The sequence below is a fragment of the Carcharodon carcharias genome, chromosome 7 (assembly GCF_017639515.1).
Source record: "Carcharodon carcharias isolate sCarCar2 chromosome 7, sCarCar2.pri, whole genome shotgun sequence".
NCBI lineage: Eukaryota > Metazoa > Chordata > Chondrichthyes > Lamniformes > Lamnidae > Carcharodon > Carcharodon carcharias.
The window spans coordinates 188,053,551-188,076,643 of record NC_054473.1 but is presented as its reverse complement, the minus strand read 5'-3'; the positions used below and the strand labels follow the sequence as shown (position 1 = coordinate 188,076,643).

At 47.9% G+C, this 23,093-nt stretch overlaps 1 protein-coding gene across 1 annotated transcript in view; it reads left to right on the top strand.

Annotated features, from left to right (window-relative positions):
• The window catches only part of LOC121280234 (BTB/POZ domain-containing protein kctd15), a 54,864-nt gene that overhangs the window by 19,517 nt on the left and 12,254 nt on the right, over positions 1–23,093 (top strand). Inside the window, exons 3-4 of the mRNA XM_041192007.1 lie at positions 17,479–17,654; positions 22,905–23,049. Coding sequence (XP_041047941.1) covers positions 17,479–17,654; positions 22,905–23,049 — 321 coding nt within the window. The remainder of the gene's footprint in view (positions 1–17,478; positions 17,655–22,904; positions 23,050–23,093) is intronic.

The window sequence follows — 23,093 nt, the reverse complement described above, 5'->3', positions numbered from 1 at the left end:
ATAGTGCTAACCCCCTTCTTGATGGCTACATGGATGTCCTGGTACATGAATGTCAAATAGTTAGTATGCAGGTAGAGCAAATGATTAGGAAGGCAAATAGAATGTTGTTTTTTATTGTAAGCGGAATGGAATATAAAAGTAGGGGTGTTTGCTCCAATTGTACAGGGAATTAGTGAGACCACATCTAGAGGAGAGTGTGAGCGAAGGAACCTTGGCCAATCAGTCAGCAGCACCTAGAGGAGAGAGCGAGAGGAGGACCCTGGGATAGGCAGTCAGCAGCACCTAGAGGAGAGAGCGAGAGGAGGACCCTGGGTCAGGCAGTCAGCAGCATCTAGCGGAGAGTGTGAGAGGAGGACCTTGGGACAAGCAGTCAGCAGCATCTAGAGGAGAGAGCGAGAGGAGGACCCTGGGTCAAGCAGTCAGCAGCACCGAGGTGAGAGCCTTGAGACAGGGTTGGATTGGGAGCAGAGCAGCTGTACGTAGAGCAGGTGTAGAAAGAGTGGGAGTTTACCTGTGAGAGAGCCAGTCCTCATCCAGACACTCAGTGGCACTGGAATTTGAAAGGAGTGACACCAGGACAAGGGAGACAGCTGATTGGTAGGTAATGGGTAATCTGTGTTTTTTCAGTTTTAAGCGACATTACAGAAGGTCAGAGTCTCAGCATTTGATTTTTAAGAAAAACGAAATAGTTTTCTACTTGGCTTAAGTTTTAGGAAATAGTCTTTTAGTTAAAAACAAACAAAAAGTATGGAAGGGAGCTCAGTCCTGTGTGTTGTACGGCCTGCAGCATGTGGGAATTCTTAGACACTCCTTGCAGCCTGGATGACCACATGTGCAGGAAATGCCATCGGCTTGACCAGCTTCAGCAATGGGTTTCAGAGCATCAGCGTCAGCTGGAGGAGACACAGTGGTGCATTCGCGAGGCTGAGGGTTATGTGGATAGCACGTTTTTGGATGTGTTCACTCCACAGCTTAAGGAAGTGAAGTCAGAGAGGGAATGGGTGACCACCAGTCAGAAGAAGAGAGGCAGCTAGGTAGTCAGGAAAGCCCCAGAGCGCATCTCACTCAAGAACCATTTCTCTGTGTTGGGAAACGGTGAGGGTGAAGGTTGAAGGTTCCCGTGGAGAGTGCAGCCAGAGCCAAGTTCACGGCACTGTGGGTGGCTCAGCTGCACAAGGGGGGAGGAGTAAGAGTGCAAGAGCAATAGTGGTAGGAGGCTCAATAGTGAGGGGTGCAGACAGGCACTTCTGTGGCCATAGACATGACTTCAGGATGGTGTGCTGCCTCCCTGGTGTCAGGGTCAAGGATGTCACAGAACAGCTGCAGGACATTCTAAAGGAGCAGGGCGAACAGTCAGAGGTTGTGGTTCACATTGGTACCAATGACAAAGAGGGATGAGCTCCTGCAACAAGAATTTAGGGAGCTCGGTAGCAGATTAAAAAGCAGGACCTCAAAGGCTGTAATCTGGATTACTTCCAGTACCACATGCTAGTGAGTATAGGAATAGGAGGATAGAGAGGATGTATGTGTGGCTGAAGAGGGAGGCAGGAGGGAGGGCTTTAGTTTCCTGGATCACTGGGTCTGTTTCTGGGGGCGATGGGACCTGTACAAGTCAGACGGGTTGCACCTGAATCAGAGCGGGACCAACATCCTTGCAGGGAGTTTTGCTAGTGCTGTTGGGGGAGGGGGGGGGATGGGTTTAAACTAATTTGGCAGGGGGATGGGACACAGAGTGGAGGTACAGTAGGGGGTGATGCACAGCCAAATAAAGAAGAGAAACTAAGTCAGTCTGGAAGGCAGAGCAAATATAAACCTGTTAAGGCACAAGGGAATAATGCAAGGCTGGATTGCATCTACTTTAACACAAGGAGTCCTACAAGTGAGGCAGATGAATTGAGGGGGTTGATTAACACATGGGAATATGATATTGTTGCTAATCCAGAGACATGGTTGAGGGAAGGGCAGGATTGGCAACTCAATATTCCAGGGTATATAATCTTCAGGCATGAGGGGGTGGGGTGTAAAAGAGGAGATGGTATTGCACTATTGGTCAAGGAGTCAATTACTGCAGTAAGGAGGGATGGTATCTTAGAAGGTTCCTCAAATGAGGTCATATGAGTAGAACTTAAAAACAAAAAGGGGACAATCATTTTGCTGAGAGTGTACTATAGGCCTCCAAACAGTCAGGGGGAGATAGAGGAGCAGATATGCAGGGAAATCTCAGAGAAGTGTAAAAATAATAGGGTAATAATAACTGGGATAGTCTTAGTGTGAAAGGCTGAGAAGGGGCAGAATTCTTAAAGTGCATCCAGGAGAGTTTTTTGAGCCAACACATAGAAAGTCCGACAAGAGAAGGGGCTGGTACTGGACCTAATCTTATGGAATGAAGCTGGGCAAGTGGTAGTTATGTCAGTGGGGGAGCATTTTGGAGAGAGTGACCATAACTCTGTAAGATTTAAGGTAGTTATGGAAAAGGACAAAGATGGACTGGAAATAAAGGTCCTGAATTGGGGGGAAGGCCGATTTCAATATGATGAGACGGGATCTGGCCAAAGTGGACTGGGTACAGCTGCTTGTAGGAAAGCTACATCAGACCAGTGGGAGTCATTCAAAAAGGAAATAGTGAGAGTTCGGGGCCAACATGTTCCCGTTAAGGTGAAGGGTGGGACCAACAAGTCCAGGGAACCCAGGATGTCGAGGGATATAGAGGATTGGATGAGGAAAAGAACAGGAGTCTTATGGCAGATAGAGAGGGCTGAAAACAGCGGAAGACCTAGAGGATTATAGAAAGTGTAGGGGGGAACTTTAAAAAGTAATTAGGAGAGTGAAGAGGGGCCATGAAAAAACACAGGTGGACAAGATAAAGGAAAATCCCAAGGCATTTTATAAATTTATTCAGGGTAAGAGGATAACCAGGGAAAGAGGGCCCATTAGGGACCAAAGTGACAATCTGTACGTGGAGCTGGAGGACATAGGTGAGGTTTTAAATGATTACTTTTCACTGTGTTCACTATGGAGAAGGACAATGTAGGTGTAGAAATCAGGGAGGGGAACTGAGATATACTTGAACAAATTAGCATTGAAAGGGAGGAGGTTTTAGCTGTTTTAGTGGGCTTAAAAGTGGATAAATCCCCAGGTGCAGATGAGATGTATCCCAGGCTGCTGTGTGAGGCAAGGGAGGAGGTTGCAGGGGCTCTGACACTAATTTTCAAATCCTCTCTGGCCACAGGAGAGGTGCCAGAGGACTGCAGGACAGTGAATGTGGTACCATTATTCAAGAAGGGTAGTAGGGATAAACCAGGTAATTACAGGCCAGTGAGTCTAACATCAGGTAGGGAAACAATTGGAAAACATTCTGAGGGACAGGATTAATCTCCACTTGGAGAGGCATGAATTAATCAGGGAGAGTCAGCATGGTTTTGTCAGGGGGAGATCATGTCTAATAAATTTGATTGAATTTTTTGAGGAGGTGAGTAGTTTTGTAGGTGAGGGCAGTGCAGTTGATGTATTCTACATGGACTTCAGTAAGGCTTTTGACAAGGTCCTGCATGGGAGAATGGTCAAGAAGGTAAGAGCCCATGGGATCCAGGGCACTTTGGCAGATTGGATTCAAAATTGGCTATGACAGGAGACAGAGGGTGATGGTCGAAGGTTGTTTTTGTGATTGGAAGCCTATGGTGTACCACAGGGATCGGTGCTGGGACCCTTGCTGTTTGTAGTGTACATTAATGATTTAGACGTGAATATAGGAAGTATGATCAGTAAGTTCACAGATGACATGAAAATTGATGGAGTTGTAAATAATGAGGAGGAAAGCCTTAGATTACAGGACAACATAGATGGGCTGGTAAGATGGGCAGAACAGTGGCAAATGGAATTTAATCCTGAGAAGTGTGAGATGATGCATTTTTGGAGGACTAACAAGGCAAGGGAATACACAATAAATGGTAGGAGCCGAGGAGATACAGAGGATCAGAGGGACCTTGGTGTACATGTCCATAGACCCCTGAAGGCAGCAGCACAGGTAGATAAGGTGGTTGAGAAGGCACATGGGATACTTGCCTTTATTAGCCGAGGTATAGAATATAAGAGCAGGGAGGTTATGTTGGAGCTGTATAAGATGCTAGTTAGGCCACAGCTGGAGTACTGTGTGCAGTTCTGGTCTCCACACTATAGGAAGGATGTGATTGCACTGCAGAGGGTGCAGAGGAGATTCACAAGGGGTTGGAGGGTTTCAGACTGGATAGGCTGGGGTTGTTTTCCTTAAGAGCAGAGAAGGCTGAAGGAGGACCTGATTGAGGTGTACAAAATTATGAGGGGCATAGATAGGGGAGATAGGAAGAAACTTTTCCCCTTAGTGGAGGGGTCAATAACCAGGGGGCATAGATGTAAGGTAAGGGGCAGGAGGTTTAGAGGGGATTTGAGGAAAGATTTTTTCACCCAGAGGGTGGTTGGAATCTGGAACTCACTGCCTGAGGGGGTGGTAGAGGTAGGAATCCTCATAACATTTAAGAAGTATTTAGATGAGCACTTGAAACACCATAGCATACAAAGCTACGGGCCAAGTACTGGAAAATGGGATTAGAATAGATAGGTGCTTGATGACCAGCACAGACATGAAGGACTGAAGGGCCTGTTTCTGTGCTATATAGCTCTATGACTCTATGAGTACAGTGTACAGTTTTGGCCTCCTTATTTGAAAAAGGATATAATTGCAGCAGAAGCAGTCTAGAGAAGATTCACTCAACTGATTCCTGGAATGTGGGGGCGTTTATATCTTATGAGGAAAGGTTGGACAGGTTGGGCCTATATCCATTGGAGTTTAGACGAATGAGAGGTGATCTGATTGAAACATATAAGATCCTGAGGGGACTTGACAGGATAGATGCAGAGAGGATGTTTCTCCTTGTGGGAGAGACTAGAACTAGGGGACACCGTTTAAAAATAGGGAGCCTCCCTTTTAAGACAGATGAGGATAAATGTTTTCTCAGAGGGTCATGAGTCTTTGGAATTCTCTTCCGCAAATAGTGGTGGAGGCTGGGCCAATGAATATTTTTAAGGCAGAGGTAGATGGATTCTGGACTAACAAAGGAGGCAAAGGTTAGACAGGAAAGTTGAAGCCACAATCAGATCAGCCATGGTCTTGTCAAATTGTGGAGCAGGCTCAAGAGGCCAAACTGCCTACTCCTGCTCCTAATTTGTAGGTTCATATTGGTCTTGTACTGTGTTATTTGCCCTCTAGATGGGCAAATCTGCAGTGCTATCTGCTCTCTGGATAGAGCTCGTGTTTTCAGTGCACACTGTCCAGTGCCCTGGCTTCTCCTGAGTGCCTGGAGACAAGGGGAAACATTCATATCTGAGAATCCTCTGTGACTCTCGAAGGCCCCAGTCTGACCGGTGCAGGAAATGTGTCGTCAAACTGCCTGTCTCTGAATCACAGTTTGATGCATCACTACAAATATGCAGCACTCCCTGCTCGAGGCTGCGAGTCCTAGGCAGCTCTTGCCGACAGCATTATGGATTTGGTTAGAATAACAGGCAGAGGAGGAGCCAGCTTCACTGTGCTCAAAAACCACAGCTTTTTTTTCACTCATATAGCTGGGGAAGCAGTTAAAATTAACAGTCCGCTCAATGGTTTCAGCTGATGCAGGGTGAATGGTTGTGATGCCACCAGAAATGGATCTCTCCGGGCAGGAGTCCAGTATATAGCTGATGGCCTGACTTGGTTGGGGGGCACAGTCATAATCTGAGCTGTTTGTTCCACTTGTGGAGCACGTGGTCACACCTTCCCTGGCCTGAACTTAAGAGGTTGAGGGTTGTACAGATTTTCAATGAAAGGTTGAAACCTGAGACTTCACGACGCGGGTCAGTGGTGTGGTTGGTGATGTTTGCAGCCAACCAGGAGATGTCCATTGAAGGGTGGGGATGTCCATCAGGGTGTGAAGTGTGTTCCAGTCGGGGTTACGGGATTTCAGACGAGTGCTTGGGTATTTTTTTGTGGCGCTGTGTCAATGGAAGTGCTTTGTTAGCTGTCAGCGATGGTGTTTTTGAGGAGGATATTTTCCCTGTGGACATCAGGAAGCTCTCAGTGTGCGTGAGCACAGGGAGCTGCTCGAGCTGAGTTGGTCTCAAAGTTTCTGAAATAACCCTCCTGGCCTCCTGAAGGTGGATATGGACCATGTTTGTGTGCTGGCTCCTGAGACAGGCTGGGCAGCAGTGTTCTGTTGTTGGTCCCCACAGTGACCTAGTGAGACTACTTGGCAGCGAGGCTGGTATCAGTGAAACAACAGCTCGGTGAGAAATCTGAAATAAATACACATTGACAGGGGAGACTTCCCCTCAACAACCCCCAAGCCTCTCACCCCAGCCTGTCTGCACCTGACTGCAATCCCCGAATCCCATCCCCCAGCAGCAGCCCCCATCGTCAGCCTCCATAATGCAGACCCCAGGATGCAGACCCCATCCCACAGCCCCCAGGACACAGACCCCATCCCCCAGCCCCCAGGACACAGACCCATCCCCCAGCCCCCAGCACACAGACCCCAGCCCCCATCCTGCAGACCCCAGCCCCCATCCTGCAGACCCCATCCCACAGCCCCCAGCAAGCAGACCCCAGCCCCCAGGACGCAGACCCCAGCCCCCATCCTGCAGACCCCAGCCCCCAGGACGCAGACCCCATCCCACAGCCCCCAGGACATAGACCCCATCCCACAGCCCCCAGGACACAGACCCCATCCCCCAGCCCCCAGCACACAGACCCCAGCCCCCATCCTGCAGACCCCAGCCACCATCCTGCAGACCCCATCCCACAGCCCCCAGCAAGCAGACCCCAGCCCCCAGGACGCAGACCCCAGCCCACAGCCCCCAAGATGCAGACCCCAACCCCCATCCTGCAGACCCCAGCCCCCAGGATGCAGACCCCAGCCCCCAGGATGCAGACCCCAGCCCCCATCCTGCAGACCCCAGCCCCCATCCTGCAGACCCCAGCCCCCAAGATGCAGACCCCAGCCCCCAGGAAGCAGACCCCAGCCCCCAGGACACAGACCCCAGCCCCCATCCTGCAGACCCCAGCCCACAGCCCCCAGCAAGCAGACCCCAGCCCCCAGGACACAGACCCCATCCCCCATCTCCCATCCCCCAGCCCCCAGCCCCTAGCAGACAGATCCCACTCCCTCCAACTGTTTGTCCCAGAGGGTGTGTGTGTGTTACCCGCAGTGCCATATATTCCCCTACACTACAGCAGTGACTATACTTCAAAAATGCTTCATTGGGTGTGAAACGCTTTGGGAGATCCCAAGGTTGTGAATGGTGCTTCAGGAAGGCAAAATTCATTATTTCATTCTCTCTCATATAACCCGGATATAAAGTGATTGGCAAAAGAAGCAGGGGCAACAGGAGGAAAGAACATATCCACTAGTTTTTACAATGTGGACGACACTGTCTGAAAGGGTGTGGGAAGAAGGTTTAAAGGGAATTGGATAAAGGAAGGAGGAATTTGCAATGTTATGGGGAAAAAGCAGGAGAGTGAAACTAATTAGATAGCATTTCAAACAGCTAGCAGAGATATAATGGGCTAAATATCACAGAAACATCTCTCTGGGTGGTTGAAGTCTTGTGCTAAAGCGTGTCACAGTATCACTTCTCAAAGGCAGCAAATGTCCATAAGGCAACAAGTGGCTGTGTGCACAGAGGTACATGGAGCAAGAGGCTAAGAAAGGCCAAGAAAGCACTCTCTCTCCCTCCCCCTGTCTCTCTCTCTCTCCCTCCCCTCTGTCTCTCTCTCTCTCCCTCCCCTCTGTCTCTCTCTCTCTCCCTCCCCTCTGTCTCTCTCTCTCTCCCTCCCCTCTGTCTCTCTCTCTCTCCCTCCCCTCTGTCTCTCTCTCTCTCCCTCCCCTCTGTCTCTCTCTCTCTCCCTCCCCCCTGTCTCTCTCTCTCTCCCTCCCCCCTGTCTCTCTCTCTCTCCCTCCCCCTGTCTCTCTCTCTCTCCCTCCCCCATCTCTCTCTCTCCCTTCCCCGTCTCTCTCTCCCCCTCCCCGTCTCTCTCTCTCCCTCCCCGTCTCTCTCTCTCTCCCTCCCCTCTGTCTCTCTCTCTCTCCCTCCCCTCTGTCTCTCTCTCTCTCCCTCCCCTCTGTCTCTCTCTCTCTCCCTCCCCTCTGTCTCTCTCTCTCTCCCTCCCCTCTGTCTCTCTCTCTCTCCCTCCCCCCTGTCTCTCTCTCTCTCCCTCCCCCCTGTCTCTCTCTCTCTCCCTCCCCCATCTCTCTCTCCCCCTCCCCGTCTCTCTCTCTTTCCCTCCCCGTCTCTCTCTCTCTCCCTACCCCTGTCTCTCTCTGCCTCCCCCTGTCTCTCTCTCTCTCCCTCCTCTCTCTCTCCCTTCCCCTGTCTCTCTCTCTCTCCCTCCCCATCTCTCTCTCCCTCCCCGTCTCTCTCTCTCCCTCCCTCTGTCTCTCTCTCTCCCTCCCCCTGTCTTGCACTCTCTCCCTCCCCCTGTCTCTCTCTATCTCTCTCACCCTGTCTCTCTCTCTCCCTTCCCCATCTTGCTCTCTCTCTCTCTCCCCCTGTCTCTCTCTCTCTTTCCCTCCCCCGTGGGTCTCTCTCTCTACCTCCCCATCTCTCGCTCCTTCCCCCTGTCTCTCTCTATCTTCCTCACCCTGTCTCTCTCTCCCACTCCCTCCCCCTGTCTCTCTCTATCTTCCTCACCCTGTCTCTCTCTCTCTCTCCCTCCCCCTGTCTCTCTCTCTCCCTTATCCTGTCTTTCTCTCTCTCCCTCTCCCTCCTCCTGTCTCTCCCTCCCCCTGTCTCTCTCCCTCCCCGTCTCTCTCTCTCTCTCTCCCTCCCTCTGTCTCTCTTTCTCTATCCCTCCAAGAGTTACTAGTGATAGAGAAGGATTCAGATCCACTGCAGCTTAGTTCAGGACTGAATTCACTTGGGGCCACATCGTTGCTGCTGATCTTGATGAGAATTTGGTCACTGTCGTAAAGAGAGGAAAGTGTTGGTCCCGGTGAGAATGTAGGAAATGTGGCAGGAAATTTGGGAATCCCACAGAGAACAATATGATTATGACCAGACAACCTGTTTTAGTGATAAATATTGGCCAGGATATCAATAGAGACCTTACACTTCTTCAAAATATTACTGTGGAACCCTTTAGATGAAGCCCTTGGTTTAACCTCTCGTCTGAAATTTGGCACCTGTGGTGACCTGCGATCCCTCAGTATTGTAGCAAGGTTTCAGTCTGGAAAGCAGTACAGCTGGACCATCATAGATTGGTTTGCATTTACCAGCCTGATATCTGAGGCTCTCATTTTCAGTCACTCCCAGGGTAAGGAAAGCTACGATTAAAAATAAGTACCCACCACAACACTAAACCAAGCAGCTTGTGTTTTTATCGATGTTATTTTCAAACCAGCACGTGCCACAAATTGATGGACCAATTATCTTTAAACCCTTCGCAAGGCCAGAGAATAATGACTATATCAAACATCACATTTTCGGGGCAAAATCTTACTTGTAAGGTTAGCTGTCGTATTTTAGGAACTCTCCCCACGTACCTGTGGGTCTTTCTGAGGCCTGGGATTATATTCAACCCTTGTTCCAGGGAGTTAATTCTTCAGCTGGGAGGGAGAGAGAAAGAGACAGGGGGAGGGAGAGAGAGAGGGAGAGAGACAGGGGGAGAGAGAGAGAGAGAGAGGGGGGGAGGGAGAGAGAGAGAGAGAGAGATGGGGAGGGAGAGAGAGAGAGACAGGGGTAGGGAGGGAGAGAGACAGGGAAAGAGAGACAGGAGGAGGGAGAAAGAGAGAGAGACGGGGGAGGGAGACAAAGAGAGAGAGAGACGGGGGAGGGAGAGAGAGAGAGACAGGGGAGGGTGAGAGAGGGAGACAGGGGAGGGTGAGAGAGGGAGACGGGGAGGGAGGGGGAGAGAGAGAAGGGGAGGGAGGGAAAGAGAGAGACAGGAGGAGGGAGGGAGAGAGAGAGACAGTGGGAGGGAGGGAGAGAGAAAGACAGGGGGAGGGAGAGAGAGAAAGAGAGATGGGGATGGGGAGAGAGAGACAAGGGAAGGGAAAGAGAGAGAGAGAAAGAGAGATGGGGAGGGGGAGAGAGAGAGACGGGGGAGAGAGTGACGGGGGGAGGGAGAGAGAGAAAGAGATGGGGAGGGGGAGAGAGTGACAGGGGGAGGGAGAGTGACAGGGGAGGGAGGGAGATTTCTTGCTGATAAATTCAGTGTGGGAAATGGGAGTGAACAAGAGGTGGGAGCTGTACTTGCTGCTTTACTCAAGGACTAGAATAATTAAAAAGTGTTGGTTTTTATTATAAAAGGCCTGGAATACAAAGGAGAGGAAGTGATGCTTCTGTTGTACTGAGCTTTGGTCAGACCAACCCCATCTGGAGTACTGGGCACTGTTCCACAGCGAGGGACTACAGTGCAGATTCACCAGAATCATACCTGGGTTAGGACTGGTTACATTAACCAGAATATTTGCCCCTCCAGCTGACTGAGTAATTTGCTCATAATTTCCCCCAGGAAGAACTGACTAAATCAGATAGACCTTCCTATGTGTGTATATGATGTACAGCAGATGAATTATCCTGTACCTTTGCTAAGGAATAATTTTTGAGATTGGAACATTTATTGCCCATCCTCCAAGGAGCACTTTCCCGCTCTTTGCAAGAGTACTGATGAGTCATCTTCCTGAATCGCTGCAGACCATGTGGTGTAGGAGGGAGTTCCAGGATTTTGACCCAGCGACACTGAAGGAATAGTGATGTTTCCAAGTCAGGATGGTGTGTTGCTTGGAGGGGAACTTCCGGGTGGTGGTGTTCTCATGTATCCACTGCCCTTGTCCTTCTAGGAGGTAGTGGGCATGGGTTTGGAAGGTGCTATCTAAGGAGCCGTGGTGAATTCCTGCAGTGCATCTTGTAGATGGTACACACACTGCTGCTACTGTGCGTAAGTGGTGGAGGGAGTGAATGTTTGTGGATGGGGTGCCAATCTGCTTTGTCCTGGATGGAGTTGAGTTCCGCTAGTGTGTTTTCACAGCTACATCGATCGAAGACCAATTTGAGAAAGAGTTTAGAAGTTGAATTGCTTGAATTTATATTAAGCTGGAGAAGGTGTTTGTCACACCTTAGGGAGTTTAGTGCCTGTGACTATTCATTCAAAGTCTTTGCAGCCCTCACTGTGTGTCTGTTTTTTGACTTTGTAATTCTAATGAACAGTTCTCTCTCTCTCTCAGGTGTTTGTAGTGAAACAACTGGATTATACTGCATTTGATTACAACTGCGTTAGTCACAGTTTGTTTTCTGAATATTCGTCAGACACTTGTGTCTCCGAGGCTACGTCAGCACTTGACAATTGCAGCTGTTAATGAAGGTGTAATAGCTCTGGAGTTGCTAGGTTCAGGTTCCTACTAATAAAATCATAATTAACCCTTCATTTTCCAGGGTGATATACCTTCTCCCTTCCGGTGTTCTTCCCACCATCTCCTGGCTTCGTATTGGAGTCTAAGGTATTGGTGATCGTCCTCTTCCCATTGAGCCCAACAGTGACTGACAAAAGGGTGAAGAGTCATACGGACTCGAAACATTAACTGTGTCCCTCTCCGCAGATGCTGTCAGACCTGCTGAGTTTTTCCAGGTATTGTTGATTTTCTTTTGTAAAGGGAAGTAGTGACTCAGGTTGTCAGCTCTGGCTGGACATATCGCTGGAGATTTCATCACCTGATTTCTCGCCTCCAACCCCAGCACCACCCCCTCCCCCAGTGTTCCTGTCATCCATCCTCCCGATGCTCTGCTTTCCCACGCCAGGTATAAAGTGAGTAGACTGTTACTTGAATAAATAATTCTTGACTGTCAGTCAAACAGCCAAATATTTTTAGAATGAATAAATTAAATTACGCAAGGAAATTTCTGCAAAGAGAGACAGGTTGTCGGAGGTTTTCATCGGGACACACACACCACTCTGGCTGAGGCGGAGCCACAGAAAAGCAACGGGGAACCAGGGGCTCCCTGAGCTCCAGTCTGCCAACCAATCAGCAGCCTTTTCTCCTGTAGTACAAATTGTTGTGATTGTTTGAAATTTGGATTTCTTGTGCTTGTCCTGATGAGTGCAAGATGAAAAGATTCAGCAACACGTCTCTCTTTTCAGCAAGATGCAAGTTCTATTCTACCAAGCGACTGTGCACAAAGCAAATGAAAACAACATACTGTTTTATTTATTGACTCATTATATTTCCACATGAGTCTTCACTGCAAATTAATCTTCAGTGCCTGAAGACTCCAGCCCAGTCCTGGAGCACATACGAACATACAAACTAGAAGCAGGAGTAGGCCATTCAGCCCCTCGAGCCTGCTCCGCCATTCAATAAGATCGTGGCTGATCTGAATGTAACCTCAACTCCACATGTGTTGGCAACTGTATTGTAGCCATGTCTGATCCTGTCTTCTCCCAAAATCCACCTCCATTTTCCAGGAGAGATGATGATATCTGAAAAGCTCAGAGGTCCCTCTGTAGCAGTGAGTTAAATAGTCCACTTGAACTCAGTGAACGAACTACTGATTGGGTATCGAACCTCAACCTTTATCAACAACGTCACTGTTTCTCTAGAATACAAGGTCAAGATTATACCGCTAGCCTTGTGTGATCTTGTTTGCTTGATGAGTGTTATACTCTGGTGCACGCAATGTACTTTCCTGTTAAGGTGGAGCTGATTCTACTTCAGACCAGAAAATCAAACTGTTCAGAGAACCTTCTGAGGTCACCCCAGAGTTGAATTGCTGTTTGGTCGTGGAGTTAGCAGAGTATATATTCGCACTCTGTTCAGAGACACCCAGCATTTTGCATTTGTAGCTAGGTGTCACATGTACAGTGTGACATTAGTGTCTGTTAGTGTTAGATCTCTGGGACACAACCAGCCTGAGTCAGGGATAGACGGTTTCAGTACAGAAACTCGACAGTTTAAAACACGATGCAGGAGTACTCGACAAGAAGTTCCTTGAGTATTACAAGGTGCAATGGCTGTGACTTTATTTTAAAAAGTTGATGTTTGAGTACATTACAAGTCAGACCCGTTTTCTTGTTATATTTTGAGCCACAAATAGACAAGTGGAGTCAGAGTGGAATTGTTGTTTAGGAAGTTGAGCTGATTGTGCTCGTTGACATGGGGAGAAGCAATGCTGTGAGGGGTGTTTAGAATATTGGAATATTACATTTATATTATTTCAAAATCATGAGGGGGTCTGGTCAGAGCAGATTGGGTTTAGATTGGTGGAAGGTTCCAGAAAGGGAGGGCACTGATTTAAGGCGATTGATAAAAGACCCAGCGACAACAAAGGAAGGAGTTTAATCGGAATCCTTTTATTGTCTGAGAATCTTCAAAATTAAACTCATTTGTGGGAAAGAAAAAGAATTAAGTCAAAGAATTAAAACAAAGAATTAAAACAAAGAATTAAAAGTCAGATGAAGACGCAGCTCAGGAATTTCCTGCCGGTTGCAAAAAAAATGTTTTGGATTGGGGGAGAGTGGATTTTAGTAAAATAAGGCAGGATCTGGCCAAGGTAGACTGGGAACAGCTACTTGTGGGGAAATCTACAGAGGAACAGTGGGGGGTGTTCAAAAAGGAAATGGGGAAGATACAGGCTCAACATGTTCCCTCTAGGGTGATAGGAAGCAGTAACAAACCCAGAGAACCATGGATGACCAGAGATATTCAGGATACAATGAGAAGGAAAAGAGAGGGTTTTAGCAGGTACAAGGGGAGCAAATCAGCGGAGGCATTAGTGGAGTACAGAAAGTGCAGGGTGGAGCTTAAGAAAGCAATTAGGAGAGCAAAGAGGGGATATGAGAAAGCTCTGGCTGGTAAAAGTAGGGAAAATCCCAAGATATTCTATAAGTATATCAATGGGAAGAGGATAACCAGGGAAAGATTAGGGCCCATTAGGGACCAAGGGGGCAATCTATGGGTGGAGCCAGAGGACATTGCTAGAGTGTTGAATGAATACTTCACATCCGTCTTCACCCAAGAGAATGAGGATGAAGGTATCGAACTCAGGGAGAGAGACTGTGAGGTTCTTAAGCAAATTGGTATAGGGAGTGACAAGGTATTGGAGATTTTGGCAGGCTTAAAAGTGGACACATCTCCAGGTCTGGATGATTTGTGTCCCAGACTGCTGAGGGAGGCAAGGGAGGAGATCGCAGGGGCTCTGACCCAAATTTTTAATTCCCCTCTGGCCATGTGGGAGGTGCCAGAGGACTGGAGAACGGCTAATGTGGTTCCGCTATTTAAGAAGGGCTGTAGAGATAAGCCAGGGAACTACAGGCCAGTGAGTCTCACGTCAGTGGTAGGGAAACTTTTGGAGAAAGTTCTGAAGGAGAGAATCTATCACCACTTGGAGAGACAAGGTTTGATCAGGGGTAGTCAACATGGCTTTGTCAGAGGGAGGTCATGCCTAACAAATGTGATTGAATTATTTGAGGAGGTGACCAGGTGTGTAGATGAGGGTAGTGTAGTTGATGTAGTTTATATGGATTTCAGCAAAGCCTTTGACAAGGTCCCACGTGGGAGACTTATAAAGAAGGCAAATGCACATGGGATACAGGGTAATTTGATAAGGTGGATTCAAAATTGGCTTAGTTGTAGGAGACAGAGGGTGATGACAGAAGGATGCTTTAGTGACTGGAAGCCAGTGTCCAGTGGCATACCACAGGGATCTGTGCTGGGTCCCCTATTATTCGTCATTTATGTAAATGACATAGATGACTATGTGGCGGGTAGGATTAGTAAGTTTGTGGATGACACACAGATTGGCCGGGTGGTTAACAGTGAGGTTGAGTGTCTTGGGCTACAGGAAGATATAAACAGGATGGTCAAATGGGCAGATAAGTGGCAGATGGAATTTAACCCTGAAAAGTGTGAGGTGATTCACTTTGGAAGGAGTAATTTGACAAGGAAGTATTCAATGAACGGCATGACTAGGAAGTTCTGAGGAACAAAGGGACCTTGGTGTGAGTGTCCATAGATCTCTGAAGGCGGAGGGGCATGTTAGTGGGGTGATGAAAAAGGCATATGGGACACTTGCCTTTATCAATTGAGACATAGATTACAAAAGTAGGGAGGTCATGTTGGAGTTGTATAGAACCTTGGTGAGGCCACAGCTGGAGTACTGTGTGCAGTTCTGGTCACCACATTATAGGAAGGATGCGATTGCACTGGAGGGGGTGCAGAGGAGATTCACCAGGATGTTGCCTGGGATGAAACATTTAAGTTATGAAGAGAGGTTGGATAGACTTGGGTTGTTTTTGTTGGAGCAGAGAAGACTGAGGGGCGACCTGATCGAGGTGTACAAGATTATGAGGGGCATGGACAGGGTGGATAGGGAGCAACTGTTCCCCTTAGTTGAAGGGTCAGTCACAAGGGGGCATAAGTTCAAGGTGAGGGGCAGGAGGTTTAGGGGGGATGTGAGGAAAAGCTTTTTTACCCAGAGGGTGGTGACGGTCTGGAATGTGCTGCCTGGGAGGGTGGTGGAGGCGGGTTGCCTCACATCCTTTAAAAAGTACCTGGATGAGCACTTGGCACATCATAACATTCAAGGCTATGGGCCAAGTGCTGGTAAATGGGGTTAGGTAGGTAGGTCAGGTGTTTCTCACGTGTCGGTGCAGACTCGATGGGCCGAAGGGCCTCTTCTGCACTGTGATTCTGTGACTCTGTGATGGGGTGGGGGGTCGGGGGTCAGCGTGGGGGTGGTGGGGGGGGAGTCAGTGTGAGGGTTGGGGTAGAGTGAGGGTGGGGGCTGGGCGGTGTGGGCGTGGGCAGCGAGGGGTGGAGTGGGGAGGGGGCGGTGCTGTGGAGGGTGGGGGGTGTGAGATTGAGGTTGGGGGCCCGTGTGAGGGAATGAGAAGTATCTCGACCTGATGCTCTGGTCATCATGGAGGGGGCCAGGTTTGGCCAATCAGCTGCCCATCAGTTTCCACATGTCCAATTACCAACAAACCTGTGGTCAAGTCACAGAGGAGAACTTTCACCGATTATTGACCGTCTCTCGAACCACACTCCGGCTGCATGTCCTCAATGATCAGCGGGACAGCGAGTCTAGCAGCAGCTCTGAAAGCCGAGAAAGACAGAGAGAGTGAGGCGATGGGCTTGCACTGTGAGCGGCTACATCCAGAAAGACTCTGTCTGTCTCTCCAGCCACTCCAGCCCAAGCAGCGGTCCATGCTGCTGCAGGGACAGAGGCACTGACCGGACAGTGCTCTCAGCTGTGAGGCTGCAGTAGATTCTATTGAAGTGGTCACACACTCCGAGGAGTTAGCTTCAGTGATGCAGCTAGAAACATGAGCTGTAGACTCTCGAGTCACACCGGGCAGTGCCATACATCCTGGGAAGCCAACCTCAGAGCCTACATGTGGGAGTTCTAATTGGAGTGCCGATTGATACTGTATTGTTTCCTGTGCTCTGTTGTCTTGCTGTGTGGTCAAGCTTCTCTAAGAAGCAGGCAGGTCAATACTGGGACAGAAAATAATGTCAGGTGCAGCAGACAATGAGAATGGGAAATGGCATGTTGTTTTTTATTGCAAAGGGTTTGGAGTAGAATAAAGGATTCCTGCTACAGTTGTACAGGTTTTGGTGAGACCACATCTGGAATACTATGTGCAGTTTTGGTCTCCACATTTAAGAAAGGATATACTGACACTGGAGACAGCACAGCGAAGATTCACTAGATTGGTCCTTGGGAACACCACCACCTGCAAGTTCCCCTCCAAGTCACTCACCATCCTGACTTGGAAATATATCGGCCATTCCTTCACTGTCGCTGGGTCAAAATCCTGGAACTCCCTCCCTAACAGCACTGTGGGTGTACCTACACCACATGGACTGCAGCGGTTCAAGGAGGCAGCTCACCACCACCTTCTCAAGGGCAATTAGGGATGGGCAATAAATGCTGGCCCAGCCAGCGATGCCCACATCCTGTGAATGAATAAAAAAAGTAAAAAAATGAGGGGCTGTCCTATGGTGAGAGACTGAGTAAATTGGGTCTGTTTTTTCTGGAGTTTAAAAGAATGAGAGGTGATCTCATTGAAACCTACAAGATTCTGAAGGGTTTTGACAGGGTTGATGCTGAGAGATTGTTTCCACTGGCCGGGGAATCTAAAACACGGGGGCACAGTCTCAGGATGAGGGGCCGATTATTTAGGATGGAGACGAGGAGAAATTACTTCACTCGGAGGGTTGTGAATCTTTGGAATTCTCTGCCCCAGAGGGTTGTGGATGCTCCATCGTTGAATATATTTAAGGCCGGGATGGACAGAGTTTTGGTGTCTCAGGGAATGGAGGGATATGGGGAGTGGGTGGGAATATGGAGTTGGAGCCCAAGGCCAGCCAGGATGGTATTGGCTGGTGGCACAGGCGCGATGGGCCGAAATGACTCCTCCTATTTCTGACATTCTTACGTCGTTGTAAATTTTATTCTGCCTGTGTTTTGTTTCAGGAAGGTAGAACAATGTCCCGTCTCTCGCTGACCCGCTCCCCTGTGTCTCCTGTGGCATCTCAAGGCATTCCACTGCCTGCTCAGCTCACCAAGTCCAATGCTCCTGTTCACATTGATGTGGGAGGGCACATGTACACCAGCAGCCTAGCGACCCTAACCAAATACACAGACTCCAGGTAACAGCCTTACTGTACTCGCATGACACACTACACTCACGGGCAGCAGAGTCAAAGCTTAGAATCCAGCTGTACGTCTCTGGGGTCTTTGTTTCAAACCAACTTTCGCTAATAGGATGAAACCACCATCTTGCTGTCTCACTACAAACCTCACTCAGGTTGGGAAATGCAGGTGGGTGACTGGCAGAGTATAGAACACACAACTGTGAGAGTGGAATTTAGCAATTGTGAAATGCATTAAAAAAAACCAGCTTCCACTCTGCCTGTCCTGGGAGTGTTTGATGGGGACAGTGTAGAGGGAGTTTTACTCTGTATCTAACCCCATGCTGTACCTGTCCTGGGAGTGTTTGATGGGGACAGTGTAGAGGGAGCATTACTCTGTATCTAACCCCGTGCTGTACCTGTCCTGGGAGTGTTTGATGGGGACACTGTAGAGGGAGATTTACTCTGTATCTAACCCCGTGCTGTACCTGTCCTGGGAGTGTTTGATGGGGACACTGTAGAGGGAGATTTACTCTGTATCTAACCCCGTGCTGTACCTGTCCTGGGAGTGTTTGATGGGGACAGTGTAGAGGGAGATTTACTCTGTATCTAACCCCGTGCTGTACCTGTCCTGGGAGTGTTTGATGGGGACAGTGTAGAGGGAGCTTTACTCTGTATCTAACCCCGTGCTGTACCTGTCCTGGGAGTGTTTGATGGGGACTGTGTAGAGGGAGATTTACTCTGTATCTAACCCCGTGCTGTATCTGTCCTGGGAGTGTTTGATGGGGACGGTGTAGAGGGAGCTTTACTCTGTATCTAACCCCATGCTGTACCTGTCCTGAGAGTGTTTGATGGAGACAGTGTAGAGGGAGCACTATGGGTATGGTCTTGGCTGAACTTCCCTCCATCTCTCATGGGGGGTGTTTCACTTCACAACCCCCACCCACTAATCTCTGAACCTATGGCTGTTCTTCAGATGTTACTCTGGACAGTGTGCCTCCAAAATGTCATCTCTGACCTTTAGCCCCATGACAGGCTGTTTATTTCCCAAGCCTGGTGGTATTGGGTGTGACAGACAGACAAAGCAAGCGTATAAAACCCTTGGCATCCAATGGGCTGATTATTGATTGCGGAAAGTATTTAGCATCGATTTCTCAGACTCCTCGTATCTCTGGAGAAATGTTCCTTTGCTCAGCTTCTATTGTCTGTAAATACCAGTCCCTGATGTGAAGAGGCAGCACGGCCATTAACCCCTACTGGGCTCATGGCTACATTTTAAACAAAATATTGGCCTTCATCAGATATCCTGCATGATGTGGTTGTCATGGAAACAGCCCTACCCCCTAGCCAAGCTGTTCCAGTTCAGCTACAACACTGGCACCTAGCTCACAATGTGGGGCATTGCCCAGTTAAGTCCTGTCCACACAGCACAGGACAAATTCAACCCGGCCAGTTACTGCCCTGTCAGTCTGCTCTTTGTTGTAACAATGCTTTCGAGCGGCACTTACTCAGCAATGACCGATTCACCGATGCTCAGTCTGGATTTTGCCATCACCATTAAGCTCCAGACTTTATTATAAACTAGGTCCAAACATCAGCAAAAGAGCGGAATTCCAAAGTTGAGGTGAGAGTGACTGCCCTTCACATCAATGTAACAGATTGAGAAGATCTCCAGCACAGAAGGAGTCCATTTGGCCTGTCACGTGTGTGTTGGTTCTCTATAGGAGCAGTTTACCAAGTGGAACTCCCCAACCTTTTCCCCATAGTCCTGCATATCCTTCCTAATATTTGACTGCATGTGGCATCAAGGAGCCCAAGCAAAACTGAAGTCAATGGAAATCGGGAAGAAAACTATCCACTAGTTGGAGTCATACCCAATACAAAGGGAGGTAGAATCATTACAACACAGAAGGGGGCCATTCGAGTCTATGCTCTCTGTAGAGCAATCCAATCAGTCCCATTCCCCCACTCTATCCCTGTAGCCCTGTAAGTTTATTTCATTCAAGTGCCCTTCCAATTTCCTTTTGAAATCATTGATCGTTTTTATTTCCACCCCCTCGTGGGCAGTAAGTTCCAGGTCTTTACCACTCACTGTTTAAAAAGTTCTTCCTCACATCCCCTCTGTTTCTCTTGCCCAAAACCTTAAATCTGTGTCCCCCTAGTCCTTGTACCATCAGCCAATGGGAACAGCTTTTCTTTGTCTACCTTATCCAAACCTGTCATCATCTTGTCCACCTCTATCAAATCTCCCTTCAATCTCCTTTGCTCCAAGGAGAACAACCCCAGCCTCTCCAACCTAACCTTGTAGCTAAAATCCCTCATCCCTGGAACCTTTCTGGTAAATCTCCTCTGCCCCACTCTCAAGCATCCTCACATCCTTCCTAAAGTGTGGTGACTAGAACTGGATGAAATAATCTAGTTGGGGCCTAACCAGAGCTTTATAAAGGTTCAGCATAACTTCCCTGTTTTTGTGCTCAATACCTCTATTGATGAAGCCCAAGATTCCAAATGCTTTGCTAACCACTCTCTCAATATATACCATCACCTTCAAAGATCGATGCATATGAACCCCCAGATCCATCTGCTCCTGCACACTCTTTGGACTGTGCTATTAATTCTATATTGCCTCTCCCCATCCCTTCTGCCAAAATGCACCACCTCACACTTCTGTTAAATTCTATCTTCCTGTCTGCCCATTCTGTCTGGGTCCTATTGCAGTCTATTGACTCTGACCCTCTTATCCCAGGAGCCTCAATTTTGTTAACCAGCCTTTTATATGGGACTTCGTCAACTGCGTTCTTAAAATCCAATACAGACAACATCCACTGCATTCCCTTCATCAATCTTCCTTGTTACTTCACCAAATAATATGATCATGTGGGAAAAGCGTGATCTGTCTTTTATAAATCCAGGCTGATTCTCCTTAATTAACCCAAACCTCTCCCAACGCCCGTTGATTTTTTTCCCCGTGATTATTGTTTCTAAAATCTACCCATCACTGATGCTATACTGAGTGGTCTGTGGTTACTAGGAAAGTCCTTACACCCTTTCTTGAACAAGGGTGTAACATTTGCTGCTCTCCAATTCTCTGGCACTTGCCCGGTATCTAGGGAAGATTGGAAGACTATGGAAAGTCCTCCTGCTATCTTCACCCTCAGTTCCCTTAGCAACCTGGGATGTAAGCCATCTGAACCATGTGACTTATCCACTCTGAGTATGGCCAGCCTTTCCAGTATATCCTGCTTCTCAATGTTCATCCCATCCATTACCTCCACCACCTCCACTTCTACAATATTTTGTCACCATCCTCTTAATAAACCCCAATACTAAGTATTAAGTATTGTAGCTTTACACTGCACCTCTAAGCATTTATCACCCTCTCTTCACCACCTGCTACCCTCTTACTATTTAGATGCCAGTAAAAGATTTATTGGTTCTCTTTTAAGTTGACTGCCATTTTATTCTCAAGTCTTATTTTCCTCTTCACTTCCCCTCTCAATGTATTTGTTTGTCCTGGTTCTCACTTGAAGAATTCACCAGACATTCATCGTATACCTTTATTGTTTCATTATATTCTCTATCTTCCTCATCCTCTAACTGAATCTGATTTTGGTTTCCTTGTTGAAATGTACCTTTCCTGTACCTGAATTATCTCCTCCTTAAAGATACCCATTCTTTCATTACAGTTTTTCCTGTCAGTCTCTGGTTCCATTTTGCCCTAGCTAGATCCATTCGCAGCCCACTGAAGTTAGCTCTCTTCCAATTTAGAAGTTTTCCTTGTCCCTTCTCTGATACTAATCTAAACCTTATGATACAGTGATCACTCTTCTCCAAGTGTTCTCCCACAGACACTTGGTCCACTCATCCCACCTCATTCCCCAGCACCAGATCCAGCAATGCCTCCTTCCTGCTTGGACTGAGAACATACTGGTCAAGGAAGTCAAGAAATTAACACATTTCAGAAATTCCTCACCCTTGCCCTTTACCCTAACATTATCCCAATTGATATTTGGGTTATTCAAGTCCCCCAGTTTCACCACTCTCTAGTTTTTGCACATCTCTGTGATTTCCCTGATGATTTGCTCCTCTGTGTCACTCTCACTATTTGGAGATAATGGAATACTCCCAGTCACGTGATCATAGACTTTTTCTAACCAAATGGATTCTACCTTTTTCCGCCTCTAGGGAATCCTCCTTTCCAACGCCACAATGCCTTTGCTAATCAGGGCTTCCAGTCCACCTCTCCTTTTTCCATCCCTATCTTTTCTGAACATTTGGTATCCTTGAATATTAAACACCCAGTCCTCCCCATTTTTAAACCTGATTTCCATTATTCCTATATGGCTCCTTGTGCTTATAACTCACTAAGCACACTCGGAACACTTGATGCATTTATGTATATGCATTCTGAACCTCTCTTTGCATTCCTTGTGGTCCTTCTTGGAGTGCACTCCTATCTAATGTGGTACTGGTTCCTTCTGTATTCTCACTCTTCTATTCACCTTATTCCTCTTCTCTAGTTCTATTTCCATCCACCTGCCAATTTAGTTTAAACCCTCCCCAATGGCACAAGTGAATCTCACCGCGAGGACTTTGGTCCCAGCTCAGTTGAGGACCTTTTGGATGTCCCTTTTGGATAGGTGCCTCCAGCCCCAAGAACCTGAAGCCCTCTCTCCTGCACCAGATGGTTGTGGTTGTTGGAAGACAGTCATCTCAGCTCCAGGACATCACTGCAGGAGTTCCTCAGGGTAGTGTCTTAGGCCCAGCCATCTTCAGCTGCTTCATCAATGACCTTCCTTCCATCATAAGGTCAGAAGTGGGGATGTTCGCTGATGATTGCACAATGTTTAGCACCATTCGCGACTCCTCAGATACTGAAGCAGATTGTGTCCATATGCAGCAAGTCCTGGACAGTATCCAGGCTTGGGCTGGTAAGTGGTAAGTAACATTCACACCACACAAATGCCAGGCAATGACCATCTTCAAGACCACCTGCCCTTGACATTCAATGGCATTATCATTGCTGAATCCCCCACTATCAACATCCTAGGAGTCACCGTTGCCCAGAAAATTAACTGAACCAATCATATAAATACTGCAGCTACAAGAGGAGGTCATTTGTTAAACTCTGGTCATTCCAAACATGAGTCCTTAATAATTGTCTGTAGCTTTTGAAGTTTCATGTAACCAATACAGTACATGGTTATATATGTTAAACGATTACTATGGCAGTTCTACCTGGTGTATCTGTATTTATTCTATTCTCAGGATAGGACGGCTTTTTAATGGGACAGAGCCCATTGTCCTGGACAGTTTAAAGCAGCACTACTTTATTGACCGAGACGGAGAGATTTTCCGCTACATCCTGAGTTTCCTCAGAACGTCGAAGCTCCTGCTCCCAGAGGATTTCAAGGTGAATGTTTCTTTTTTAATTTGTTCACAGGGATGTGGGCATCG